We start from the raw sequence: 14,834 nt of genomic DNA, 5'->3' as shown, positions 1-14,834 counted from the left end.
GCAATATTCTAACAGAGGAAGGAACGAGTGTAGTGTAAGCTGTCTCTTTAGTGGACTTGTCGCATCTTCTAAGTGTCCTGCCAATGAAACGCAACCTTTGGCTCACCTTACCCACAATATTTTCTGTGTGGTCTTTCCAAATGAAGCTGTTCGTAATTTTAACACCCAGGTACTTAGTTGAATTGACAGCCTTGAGAATTGTACTATTTATCGAGATAACATATACCTCTGGCGAGGCTACCATTGGCAGCACGACACTCCCAGTGGAGGCTACTCTCGTTCAAATGGTTCAAATGGCTCTGAGCACTATGGGACTTAACATCTGAGTTCATCAGTCCCCTAGAACATAGAACTACTTAAGCCTAACTAACCTAAGGACATCACACACATCCATCCCCGAGGCAGGATTCGAACCTGCGACCGTAGCAGTCGCGCGGTTCCGGACTGAAGCGCCTAGAACCGCGTGGCCACCGCGGCCGGCGAGGCTACTCTGGTGTCGTGAAAAAGTCGACTGGGGGGTGGACTGGCACACCTGGTGAAGTGTCTAGTCCAGAGAGTCTTTGCCCCCGATAGTCAGGTCCCACCAAAGGCTTCTTGCTGTGAGAGGCCATCATCAATAACTCGCAGTCATATTAGGAGATTTTACAGAGTAAGGTAACCAGTGCACGCTACATTGCATGAGCTGTTTTCCCTGTGATACTGCCATATCTTCGACAAGGTGGTGTGTGCTTTTTCAGCAGGACAATGCACGTCCTCATATCACTGTTGATCTAACATGCTCATTATAGCACACAACAATTGATCTGGCCAGTAAGATCCCCAAATCCTTGACAACGAGTGTTCATCAGAGACGAGGGGAAATATGGTAGGACTGTCGTTGTTCTCTACGTACACAAGACAGGGTGGTCAGTAACCTCCAGTTCGTTCACTGATTATGCTGGGCTGTACGGTAAGGTGTCAAAGTTGAGTGACTAGAAAGATATAAGACGACTGAGACAAAAATTCCAATTGGTGAGATGAATGGTAGCTAGCCCTGAGTGTGGAAAAAGGTAAGTCAATACGGATGAGTAGGAAGATCAAACCTATAATGTGCTGATACAGCATTACTAGTGCCCTGCTTGACACGGTCTGTGTGTAACGCTACAGAGCGACTTGAAATGGTACAAATATGTGGGAACTGTGGTAGGGAAGTTGAATGATCGACTTCAGTTTATTGGGAGAATTTTTTGAAAGTGTGGTTCACCTGTAAAGGGGACGGCATGTAGGACGCTGATGCGACCTATTCTTGAATACCTCTCGAGTTTTTGGGATCTGTACCAGGTCGGATTAAAGCAAGACATCGAATCAGTTCGTAAGAGGGCTGCTTGATTTGTTACTGGTAGGTTGGAGCAGCATGTAAGTGTTCCAGAGATACTACTGGAACTCAAATGGGAATGCCTGCACGCTGCACGTAAGGCATATTTTTTTCGAAGAACACAGTTGAGAAAATTTAGAGAATTGGCGTTTGAATTTGACTGCCAAAGGATTCTACTGCCACCAACATGCGTTGCACGCATGGACCACGAAGATAAAATACCAGAAATTTCGGCTCATACAGAAGCATACAGACAATCGTTTTCCCTGCTCTATTAGCGACTGGAGCAGGAAAAGAAATGATTAGTATTGGTACAGGGTGCCCTCCACCACGCGCGGCAGGGTAGCTCGCGAAGTAGATGTAGAGGTGGATGTAGATCTTCCGCCAATTGGGCGCATATGTGGCATGAAGAAGCAGAAGCCATCGCCAAATTGTAAACAAAAGGTGGAAGTTGCTTGGGACACTCTATCACAGAATACCATTTGGTTCCTTTATGATTGTTTGCATGCCAGAATACACGCCTTCTTTACCGTCAGAGGGGTTGGCTGGGACCATTCTTCATTGATGCGATCGTTCGTGCACTCTTTACTATGATATGTGTGTTTCATTTGCTCTGAATTTGTTGTCATATACTGTTACAATGATGAACTGCCTGTCACTTCACTTGTCCTTTAAGTTGTTGCACTTTATTTTTTCTTACAGTGTAGATGAGAAACAATCAGTGACAGAACTATCAGCTTATTTTCGATCAGAATAGAAGCTGAAGTAATGAATTTGTTCTATGGGCAGGATTTGAACTCAAGTCTCATAATCACTATGATAGATACGCTAACCACTACACCACAATAGCATATATACTAACCATAACATCACGATAGCAGGAACTACTCCAGTGCAATGTCCCTCCTAAAACAAAAACCTCTAGTCACACCTTCAGCCCACGTTTCCGTTCTTAAAACGTCAGTACTGCCAAATATTTCCGATATTGGAATAGCGCCCCAGATTTTATGCTGTAGGGAAGACTGTGTGTACCTCAGGAATAGGTGTTCTATTGACCTTGTCAGACGTCGTGGTCTCCTGACCTTCATTGCTTACATATTCCGCCGTCACAATCATATTCCGCACATCAAGACGCTTCATTCGAACCCAAACACGATAAGATAAAGTCAATGTTATATGAATTCATGTAAACAATATGCAAATAACTAATAAACCGCAAATGCGCACCGACATTGAAATACTCGAGGCTGGCGTACACAAACACATTCAAGACACGAAGGTCACAGGGGCTTTTGGTATGGGAGATGCAAACCGCACGCCGGGGGGGCCGGTTCCTTCAGAGGGTGGCTCAGCCTATCTATGTAAGCTGGTGACCGCCCGTGGAGCAGACAGCGTTTGCCCGAGTGAAAGGAAGAACGACCCTGTGTTTGGCTTAAAGGCAAATTCCTCTACATTGTGTGGGAGCGCCCAGCCTACGCATTCTATACAACATAGCATGCAGTTTCAGAGATTTTCACAGGGAGACAGTAAACGGCAAATGCCAATACTACAGATTTCTGGATTGGTCGCCTTAAACGAAACGTCATTCTCCTGTTTTAGAAGAGCAATGCTGATTGGCAGATGATATTTCTGATGCCTTGAGCTGAAGGAGTAATGGAAGACACCGAAAGATATACCCCTTCACGTCTGGCGTGGAGAGGGGCCGTTCCGTTGTCGCTCTTGGAGGGAGAACATGTAACAAGAGCGTGCGCGCTCGTACGTGTACTCAAAGAGCGAGGAACAAGTCTCTCCTCAGTACTTCACTGGGAGAGCACCTCTGTCGAGAGCGAATCAGAGTGCGACCCTATATTGAGTCATTGTGATTAGGCGTTGTTCACTGTGTTGGCTGCCACACTTACTGTGCAGTGTGAACGGACGGAGTTATAGTTAAATGCCTGTGATTGAATTTTTGAGTGGCATCGCGGTGGACTGGTTATCTGACCAGTGTACCATGCCAATAGTTAGACTAGGGGCGAATAGGAGTCCCTGACTTCATCAAGGCGTAGGGAGAGTTTGATTGGCGAGGGTCAATTGAGATAGAACGAGAGTTATCTTATTTGTCAGCAGTGAGTGGCGCAGACAGCAGTCATCGCAGCTTAGAGTATTGTGGGCTACAGCTCTTGCGAGCCCCATATTTCCTCCGCAACAGTACACTTCACTGCATTTCACACGCGACAGCCTCGACCATACCTAGCAACATTCTAACGGATAATTATTCAAGCTGAGTAGGTGCGGGTCTCAGCCATTCTGCCAAGTCAACAACAATCTTAAACTTTGTATAGAAATTTCATTAGCTAATCCTATCCTTGAGAGGTAACTTCACATTCCGAAAAGAACCCGGAAATAAATTGTTCAGTTCATAACTAAAAGTGCCATTGTGATTTCTCAGAATTTTTGCAAAATAAATAATAACTTTCGTTTCATGTTTTTCTTACACCAACTAGCACTACTCCAGTACCCAAGTATCCCACTAGTTACATAAGAAATTTTATGAATTTTTGGGTCATTTCCTTACAGCAGACGACTCCAGAAGATATTTATTGCTGAAAGTTTTTCAGGCATTTCTCTTTAGAACGTTAGGAGCGTCTGTCTGACTTCTGTAGTAGTGTGGGGGGTGGAAATTGCATCTTGCAGGAGCCGCAGGGTAAAGGGTACATCTCAGATTAATCCATTGCTCAGAATAACAGAATAGCACCCACACACTCACAACCTGATAAAATTACATCGTCCTGGATACACGTGAGTCTCAAATTTATATTCCACATTGCTTCAGCTTCTATTATTATCGAAGATAGAGAATCATATATCTCTAGGAAAATGTGATCTGTTCCTTGTACGCTTGTTGATTGACTGACCTAGGGTGTGTGTTAGTTCGACCCACTACTTGCCAGTCTACATGAAAGATGATAGTTTCTGAAGACCCACTGTGCTCGCTGAGCTGGACTCAGGCTAACCACACCTTCCCTCTTTGGCTGTGCTGCTGCAGATGTCGCAGTCCCGCCCTCTGGCGCTCCTGATGCTGTCTGCCGCCGTGGTCGCCCTGCTGCTGGTGGTCACCGCCCCCGCCCCCGCAGAGGCGCAGCAGGCCGCCGCCGACGGCAACAAGCTGGAGGGCCTGGCCGACGCCCTCAAGTACCTGCAGGAGCTGGACCGCTACTACTCTCAGGTCGCCCGCCCCAGGTCAGTCACACACAGTCTGCTGCACTCTGCACTGTGCATTGGCGTACCCACGAGTACGGTCCTTCACTGCAGGCAGGGGCTCTCCTCTTAATAGGCGTGAAAACTGATTCCATTACAAGCTCAGTGCGTTAGAAACGCAATTCGTTGTAAATAAATTGCATTAGACTAACAGCACAAAGGAATAGAACCCCATTAGACATTTGGTACATAGCCTTACAAATACTACTGACACTTTGTATTAGAAACTCATTACATTACTCACACAATGTATTAGAAACATATTACACAACCTCTATTAGAAATCAAAATCATTAGAACCCAAATGCATTAGAAGGAACCATCATTAGAAACAAAGTGCATTAGAAACAAAGTGCGTTAGAAACAAAGTGCGTTAGAAACAAAGTGTGTTAGAAACAAAGTGCGATAGAAACAAAGTGCATTAGAAACAAAGTGCATTAGAAACAAAGTGCATTAGAAATCTGTTGAAATAGAAACTACTGCTGTACAAAGCATTCTAATACAAAAGAATTATAATAAACTCATTTACCATGAAATCTACTTATATGAAAACTGTTGTATTAAAAATTTGTGGTATTACAAATACATTACATAAGATAAGCGCATCGGCACTGAAAGCTCATTTATTAGAACGCCATAAATAGTTGTCAAGATACAAAGGAATTAATTGTGTTACCTGCCAGTGCACATTGTTTTAAATCAATGGGGAAAGTCGAAAATTTGTGCTGGACCAGGATTCGACTACAGGTCTCCAGAGTTTTCTAGGCAGACAAGTTGACCACTATGCCACCCAGACACGATGGTCATCGCAACTGCACCGACTGCCCTAGCATGCCTCCTATCAGACCAATATTCTCAACTTATCCACACACTACTAATATAGGGCCCCTTACCTATTATCCTCATCACTACCATAAGATTTTGAACTTGGTGTCGACCTGCACTGATGTGACCAATGGTCCTCCCCATCTTAATTATATATGTGGTGTCTGTTCGTTCACAGACGTTGTGAGTAATAGGCTACGGTCACTACATTAGTAGTGTGTGGATAAGTTGTGAATTTGCGTCTGACGAGAGGCGTTCTAGGGTAGTTGATGCAGTTGTGATGACCACTGTGTATGGATTGGATGATGTAGTGGTCAGTGCATCTCCCTACTAAAGCAGGAGACTCGGTTCCGAATCCCAGTCTGGCACAAATTTTCTGATTTCGCCATTGATTTAAAGCAATGCCCACTGTCAGCTAATATCATTAATTCCTTTGTGTCTTGATTCATAGTGGCTGCAGGAGCAAAATGGTGTCTGTTCGTACTGACATGTTCAAAAAACACACACACCACACACATAAATGAATAAACATCACAGAAACTGGCACCTAGCAAACATATTGCTATGAAAAACTATTATTATGGTAATGGATTGCCAGGGAAACCTGTTCCTATACAAACACATTCTCTGTTGACTTTCTCTGTGGGAACAGTCCTTACTATTTAATACATACATTACACAAGCAAGTAATTGGATAGACCTTTTGTCATCCACCTTAAAGAAGTGAGACATCTCACGCAATTCATTCCAGTAGTGGCACACAGCACTATGAAGCATGGGGATTAAACGAAGTGTATGAGAAAGATATTTTTTAAAAAAACTATTGCTGTACATTAGTATTTATGTCAAATATAGTGAAATGGGACCTCATGGCATATAAGTTTGTAATGCCATATACCCATACCATTTATTTGCAATGGAAAATTACCCTACTAGAAATGTATTCCATAAAGACTGGGTGATAAGAAACTCTTTGCCATTCCTCACAGTTGTACACTGTATCACATTGTAAAATGACTCTGCAAAGATGCCTTCATCAGGCTGTGTGTTTCTCATTACTTTCAACAGTTAGTGAAACATTCATACATTTTAAAATATGTGTTATACCATTCATAAATATCATGGAAACAGCTATTAAGGAAAATAATTAAAATGGAAATCTATTTCCAGGGATAGTTGTTAATACAGAGATACATTCTAACTTTTCTTTTTCTGTGTCAAAAATCCTCCTTGTACATGACAGGTATTAAGTGGGCTGATAGCTCAACACACCTAGTGTTCTCCACGTCAATAAAGCTGGACATCTAACCAAGACTCTGCCGACCATTCCTTGGTCACAATATCATCGTTTAATATTCAGTGAAGAATTTCAACAGATTTGTAATGCACTGATCATACATTCTCCTCTGATTTTGGTTGATACTTGTTTCTGACATTTAGTGCGAAATTGTTCTGCCCTGTAGCTGACACATCAGAGCACCCCAAGCATGTTCATTAGGGTTCTTAGGGTTTCAGTCATGATAATAAAATCACCCAGTTTGTTTTTCGTTTACTATATGGTGCTGCTTACTGTACAGAAACAACAGTTATCACAATAATACAGGAACACAGCCTATTTTGACTTGTTGTCACGTTTAGAACACCATGCGACTATATACTTATTTCACAAATATCAGAATTTATTTTGACATCATCTGCAATTAATGATTCTGGTACTAAAAACGAGTAAAAATTCAGTATCTATTTATGAGCTGGGCATATGAGAGCAAAATACATTTACCATAACTTTTTTAAATAGCTGACATATTGTCAAGTGGAAGTATGTCACCTTATAAATGTTCATATAGTTACTTGTTATGTATGATCGCCTATTTAGTACAGCAATCACATTACTTATTTCAGCATGTTATTGCCATCTTCAGACGTGATAAAAATCCGTTATATCCATAATGAACATCATTAAAATGGCGTAAAATATTTTATTACCATATTCGATACCATTTTCTTGATGTTTCGTTTGTGTAGAACTAGAGTTTATGGATATGACAACAGCGTTTGTGAACTTTTATCTTGTCTGAAGACGGCATAGTAATGAGAAACTGGTAATGAGTGTTTTTGTAGTAATGAAATCATGTTGATGTAATAAATTATTATATTTTGAATACTTGTAACGAAAAATAGATGAGGCACAAGAGATATTGGCTACAGGCTACTTTGCTGTGGCTGACCATAGAAACTCACAATAGAGTGAGATCCTCTAAAGCCTTCTGGAAGGACCGTACGGTGGTGGCTCTGTTGGCAAGCAGGAGAAGTGAAGGCAAAATGTATTTTTTGTCTCGTCGATAGTTGATTGATGTACAAAATACAGGTACAAAACTCCACTGTCAAAATGTGAAGGACGAGCAACCCATCGATGAGGCCTTCATCTTGCAGGTAAGTGATCATCGCTTATCAACATCACCTTCAACAGTGACCTCTGCAAGTCTTCAGCGACGAAACAGGTAAAGTTGAGGTCTCGCTTGCAGATGGGTGTTGAAAGATATCACACACATTTTGTATCCGCTGAGTGGATCATCACGTGATGATGTATGCCAGAGGATGTCTCCATCAACTGTACAGGGGCCATATAGATGCCAACGATCAACCTCTTATGCGGGTCCTAAAGGAAATTTTATGATAAAAATGTTGCAGAAGTAGCATACTAAAGGAATTTCCGCTCTGAAATGAAGTGAAATGATCTCATGGCAATATTCGGGAGGAGACGCCATATGGGGTTGTTCGTCTTCTGGGTTTATGACATTCCATTTGACGCTGGTTCGGCAACTTGCTCGTCAATGGAGATGAGATGAAATGAGGGCAACACAAACTTCCAGTCTATGAGTGAAATAAATTTTCGCTCCAGCCGGGAATCGAACACGGGCCCCTGGAATCTGAGGACGACTTTCGGCCTAAAAGCTTACAAGGGATTGTTATTTACGTTTATACCATTTTAATACAAATTTTTGATTTTATAAAGTGTTGTGATGAAGAAAACAAAAAGAACTGAAGTCATAAATATACACGAAAAAATTTCTTGCCAGCAAACCAGAGTTTCAGGACAGGGAACAGGAAGAAGTGACTTGGGGCTACTTCTGGTGAGTAGGATGGATGAGGAACCAATTGGAAAGCCATTTCATGCATTTTCGCCATTGTTATCGCTTATCTGTGAAATGGTGTATTATCCTAGTAAAAGAACACTCTTTTTGTGACAACCCTGGTCTTTTTTTTTTACCGATCTAAAGTTTCAAACGATCCAAGAATGAATCATAATAAGGCCCGCTTATGGTTTCGCCATTTCCCAAATGATGTATGAGCATCATTTCTTCGGAATCTGAAAAAACAGTGGCCGTAATGTTACCAGCTGACAGAAAACAGCCTTTGCCTTTTTCGGTGCACTTTCACCAGCCCTTGTCCATTGTTTTGACAGACGTTTTGCCTCTGGTGTGTAACGATGGAGTCAGGTTTCATCAACAGTCACAAATCGGTGATAAGTTTTGTGGGTTTCGATTAAACAACGTCAGACACTGTGTTGAAATGTTAAATTGGACACGCTTGTGGTCGGCTGTGACCAATCTCGGCACACGTCTCGCAGATTGTTTCTTCAACGCCAATTCTCCGTGCAGGTTATTATGCACTCGCTCAGTTGAGATTATAGTTTCAGCAGTCTCAAGAACTTTTATTCGGCGGTCTTGCGTTACCATATCATGAATTTTTTCAACTGGGCGGCAGGAGCGCGCTTCTAATTCGGTGCTTGTCTGACAATTTTTAAATTCATTATGCAAATGCGTATAGTCTTCAGTGATGGCGCAGGGTCCGCGTAAACTTCTTGTCCGTGTCCTCATAGTTATGGCGATACTATGGAAATAATAAATAGGTTACTCACATCCCCCGCCCCCCCCCCCCCACCTCTCTCGTTTTCATTTGACTGGCCCTTATATTTTAGAGATGAAACAGGGAATTTTTGTGGACTATCACCTTGTGTACATAGTGGATGACTGGGAGTTAGGCAACAATCAAGCCATATGAACACTGCAGAGTGCCTACCTACGCTCTGCCACATCTCAGGGGCGTAAGCAACACAAAAATGCCTTGTGTTGTCGAAGAGTCTCATCAAAAATTTTGTCTCTAGCAAAAGTAGTTCCTCAAGACACGATCTATCACCCCTAGCCGTTTCTTGAAAAGCTCTTGAAATTATTAGTAGGCCCTGGTAGTTCGGTGAATTCGCGTCATCCAGAGACTGGCAATTTCAATGAAAAGACGAGAAGCATCATCTCTAAACAACAATGGTTATGGTTCGCCATGACATTATCTATCGCCGCTAGACGTCTAACGCAAATACTTGATATATATACACTACTGGCTATTAAAATTACTACACCATGAAGATGACGTGCTCCCGACTCGAAATTTAACCGACAGGAAGAAGATGCTATGAAATGCAAATGATTAGCTTTTCATGGCATTCACAGAAGGTTGGCGCTGGTGGCGACGCCTACAACGTGCTGACATGAGGAAAGTTTCCAACCGACTTCTCATACACAAACAGCAGTTGACCGGCGTTGCCTGGTGAAACGTTGTGATGCATCGTGTAAGGAGGAGAAATGCGTGCCATCATGTTTCCGACTTTGATAAAGGTCGCATTGTAGCCTATCGCGATTTCGGTTTATCGTATCGCGACATTGCTGCTCACGTCGGTCGAGATCCAATGACTGTTAGCAGAATATGGAATAGGTGGGTCCAGGAGGGTTATACGGACGCCGTGCTGGATCCCAACGGCCTTGTATCACTAGCAGTCGAGATGACAGGCATCTTATCCGCATGGCTGTAACGGATCGCGCAGCCATGTCTCGATCCCTGACTCAACAGATGGGGACGTCTGCAAGACGACAACCATCTGCACGAACAGTTTCACGACGTTTGCAGCAGCATGGACTGTTAGCTCGGAGACCGTGGCTGCGGTTACCCTTGACGCAGCATCACAGACAGGAGCACCTGCGATGGTGTATTCAACGACGAATCTGGGTGCACGAATTGCAAAACGTCATTTTTTCGGATGAATCCAGGTTCTGCTACCAGCATCATGATGGTCGCATCCGTGTTTGGCGACATAGCGGTGAATGCACATTGGAAGCGTGGTTGGTTGGTTGGTTTGGGGGAAGAGACCTAACAGCGAGGTCATCGGTCTCGGGAAGGACGGAGAAGGAAGTCGGCCGTGCCCTTTCAAAGGAACCATCCCGGCATTTGCCTCGAGTGATTTAGGGAAATCACGGAAAACCTAAATCAGGATGGTCGGACGCGGGATTGAACCGTCGTCCTCCCGAATGCGAGTCCAGTGTGCTAGCCACTGCGCCACCTAACTCGGTTTGGAAGCGTGTATTTGTCATCGCCATACTGGCGTATCACCTGGCGTGATAGTATGGGGTGCCATTGGTTACACGTCTCTGTCACCACTTGTTCGCATTGACGGCACTTTGAACAGTGGACGTTACATTTCAGATGTGTTACGACCCGTGGCTCTACCCTTCATTCGATCCCTGCGAAACCCTACATTTCAGCAGGATAATGCACGACCGTATGCTGAGGTCCTGTACGGGTCTTTCTGGATACAGAAAATGTTCGACTGCTACCCTGGCCATCACATTCTCCAGATCTCTAACGAATTGAAAACGTCTGGTCAATGGTGGGCGAGCAACTGGCTCTTCACAATACGCCAGTCGCTACTCTTGATGAACTGTGGTATCGTGTTGAAGCTGCATGGGCAGCTGTATCTCTACACGCCATCCAAGCTCTGTTTGAGTCAATGCCCAGGCGTATCAAGGCCGTTATTACGGCCAGAGGTGGTTGTTCTGGGTACTGATTTCTCAGGATCTATGCACCCAAATTGCGTGAAAATGTAATCACATGTCAGTTCAAGTATAATATATTAGTGCAATGAATACCCGTTTATCATCTGCATTTCTGCTTGGTGTAGCAATTGTAATGGCCAGTAGTATATATATATATATATATATATATATATACAGCGTGTTTCAAAAATGACCGATATATTTGCAACGGCAATAAAAACTAAACGAGCAGCGATAGAAATACACCGTTTGTTGCAATATGCTTGGGACAACAGTACATTTTCAGGCAGACAAACTTTAGAAATTACAGTAGTTACAATATTCAACAACAGATGGCGCTGCGGTCTGGGAACCTCTATAGTACGATATTTTCCACATATCCACCATGCGTAGCAATAATATGGCGTAGTCTCTGAATGAAATTACCCGAAACCTTTGACGGAATGGCTTCACATGCAGATGAGATGTACTGCTTCAGCTGTTCAATTGTTTCTGGATTCTGGCGGTACATCTGGTCTTTCAAGTGTCCCCACAGAAAGAAGTCACAGGGGTTCATGTCTGGCGAATAGGGAGGCCAATCCACGCCGCCTCCTGTATGTTTCGGATAGCCCAAAGCAATCACACGATCATCGAAATATTCATTCAGGAAATTAAAGACGTCGGCCGTGCGATGTGGCCGGGCACCATCTTGCATAAACCACGAGGTGTTCGCAGTGTCGTCTAAGGCAGTTTGTACCGCCACAAATTCACGAAGAATGTCCAGATAGCGTGATGCAGTAATCGATTCGGATCTGAAAAATGGGTCCATGATTCCTTTGGAAGAAATGGCGGCCCAGACCAGTACTTTTTGAGGATGCAGGGACGATGGGACTGCAACATGGGGCTTTTCAGTTCCCCATATGCGCCAGTTCAGTTTATTGACGAAGCCGTCCAGGTAAAAATAAGCTTCGTCAGTAAACCAAATGCTGCCCACATGCATATCGCCGTCATCAATCCTGTGCACTATATCGTTAGCGAATGTCTCTCGTGCAGCAATGGTAGCGGCGCTGAGGGGTTGCCGCGTTTGAATTTTGTATGGATAGAGGTGTAAACTCTGGCGCATGAGACGATACGTGGACGTTGGCGTCATTTGGACAGCAGCTGCAACACGGCGAATGGAAACCCGAGGCCGCTGTTGGATCACCTGCTGCACTAGCTGCGCGTTGCCCTCTGTGGTTGCCGTACGCGGTCGCCCTACCTTTCCAGCACTTTCATCCGTCACGTTCCCAGTCCGTTGAAATTTTTCAAACAGATCCTTTATTGTATCGCTTTTCGGTCCTTTGGTTACATTAAACCTCCGTTGAAAACTTCGTCTTGTTGCAACAACACTGTGTTCTAGGCGGTGGAATTCCAACACCAGAAAAATCCTCTGCTCTAAGGAATAAACCATGTTGTCTACAGCACACTTGCACGTTGTGAACAGCACACGCTTACAGCAGAAAGACGACGTACAGAATGGCGCACCCACAGACTGCGTTGTCTTCTATATCTTTCACATCACTTGCAGCGCCATCTGTTGTTGAAAATTGTAACTACTGTAATTTCGAAAGTTTGTCATATATATATATATATATATATATATATATATATATATATATATATATATATATATTGTGGTCAGAAAGAGTCCAAAAAGCATGTAAGGTTACTGCATCGTAGGCTGTGCTGAAAAATAATTGGCTGAAATGGCTCTGAGCATTACGGGACTTGACATCTTAGGTCGCAGTCCCCTAGAACTTAGAACTACTTAAACCTAACTAACCTAAGAACATCACACATACTCATGCCCGAGGCAGGATTCGAACCTGCGACCGTAGCGGTCACGCGGTTCCAGACTGAAGCTCCTAGAACCGCTAGGCCACACCGGTCGGCAGAAATAATTGTTAAGAAAAATTTCGATACGCTGAGCCATTTAAGAGACAACTAACATTGATGTACGCTGCAGGCGTAAAAAATTCAAGCGGTCGGTCGGAGACGGTGTCGCCAAACGTGTTCTTCGTTTGGTTTCCTAAAACCGAACAAATTGACCATGGGACGGCACTAAAGACTGAACCCGCGCCAAAGGCTGTGCAGTCCCGTGCGCTGTCACCTACGCTATGAGAACAACTGACGGTTATTGCAGTGGTAATTATCTCGGAAACCCAGCGTAGCAAAAGTTTTTCTTTGTAATTATTCCTCAGCATTATTTACGCTGCAGCTTTTCACACACTTTTCACAGCTTTCCATTTCTGTATATCTGCATTAGAAGTCTCAATTCTTTTCGTTTTGTTAAGCACAATACTCCATAAAATCGTAAATTACGTAGTGAAATGTTGTAAATTTAACAAAAAATGGATTGAGTTTTTAGGTCGAAAGTTGTTGTTGTGTAAACCCCTTACACATATCAGCATGCATGTATCAGTTCAATACTTAAACAAATGTGAATGTACCAATATGAAAGGAATGTGTCGACCGAGTTTTACCTATATTTAATTTATATGAACTAGTTAACTAATCTTACTTACTGATCTACAGTTTACACTAGTAAAGTTACTTGTAACATCTTCTTAGTTTAGTGGTTTTTTTTAATATAGTTTTCATCTCTGAGCAAATATGTTGAACTTTTGTTCCAACATGGCGGTTACAAGCCTGTTTTTGAAATTGTGAAATGGATTTTATTCTGCTGCTTTTTTGTGATCATAGAGCGGTACCAGTATTAGGATTTGACGCTTTATGGATTCTGATTTGGATGAAATGACGCACGGCAAAAGTCGACTTTTCACGAAATGGAACGCATTTGAATCTGCGAAAATCCCGATAATTGTCCTGTTAAAAGTCTCAGCGGTTTTGTCGACTGAGATGCGTTTCGTGCTTTTGGGTGGCACTGGAAACCTGACGAGACGGAGCGCAGTGGACGTCTCCTCCTGTTACGTACACTACTGGCCATTAAAATTGCTACACCAAGAAGAAATGCAGTTGATAAACGGGTATTCAATGGACAAATATATTATACTAGAACCGACATGTGACTATATTTTCACGCAATTTGGGTGCATAGATCCTGAGAAATCAGTACCCAGAACTACAACCTCTGGCCGTAATAACGGCCTCGATACGCCTGGGCATTGAGTCAAACAGAGATTGGATGGTGTGTTCAGGTACAGCTGCCCATGCAGCTTCAACACGATACCACAGTTCATCAAGAGTAGTGACTGGCGTATTGTGGCGAGCCAGTTACTTGGCCACCATTGACCAGACGTTTTCAGTTGGTGAGAGATCTGGAGAATGTGCTGGCCAGGGCAGCAGTCGAACATTTTCTGTGTCCAGAAAGGCCCGTGCAGGACCTGCAATATGCGGTCGTGCATTGTCCTGCTGAAATGTAGGGTGTCGCAGGGATCGAATGAACGGTAGAGCCCACGTGTCGTGACACATCTGAAATGTAACGTCCACTGTTCAAAGTGCCGTCAATACGAACAAGAGGTGACCGAGATGTGTAACCAATGGCACCCCATACC

The 14,834-nt window shown here is 43.4% G+C and overlaps 1 protein-coding gene across 1 annotated transcript in view; it reads left to right on the top strand.

Moving 5' to 3' along the window:
* The window catches only part of LOC124719000 (neuropeptide F), a 619,663-nt gene that overhangs the window by 391,989 nt on the left and 212,840 nt on the right, over window positions 1–14,834 (top strand). The window contains exon 2 of the mRNA XM_047244670.1: window positions 4,380–4,573. Within this exon, the coding sequence (XP_047100626.1) occupies window positions 4,380–4,573 (194 nt within the window). The remainder of the gene's footprint in view (window positions 1–4,379; window positions 4,574–14,834) is intronic.

This window comes from Schistocerca piceifrons, chromosome 10 (genome assembly GCF_021461385.2).
Source record: "Schistocerca piceifrons isolate TAMUIC-IGC-003096 chromosome 10, iqSchPice1.1, whole genome shotgun sequence".
NCBI lineage: Eukaryota > Metazoa > Arthropoda > Insecta > Orthoptera > Acrididae > Schistocerca > Schistocerca piceifrons.
Note: the sequence above shows the minus strand (reverse complement) of the source record. Positions and strands in the feature narration are given on the sequence as shown.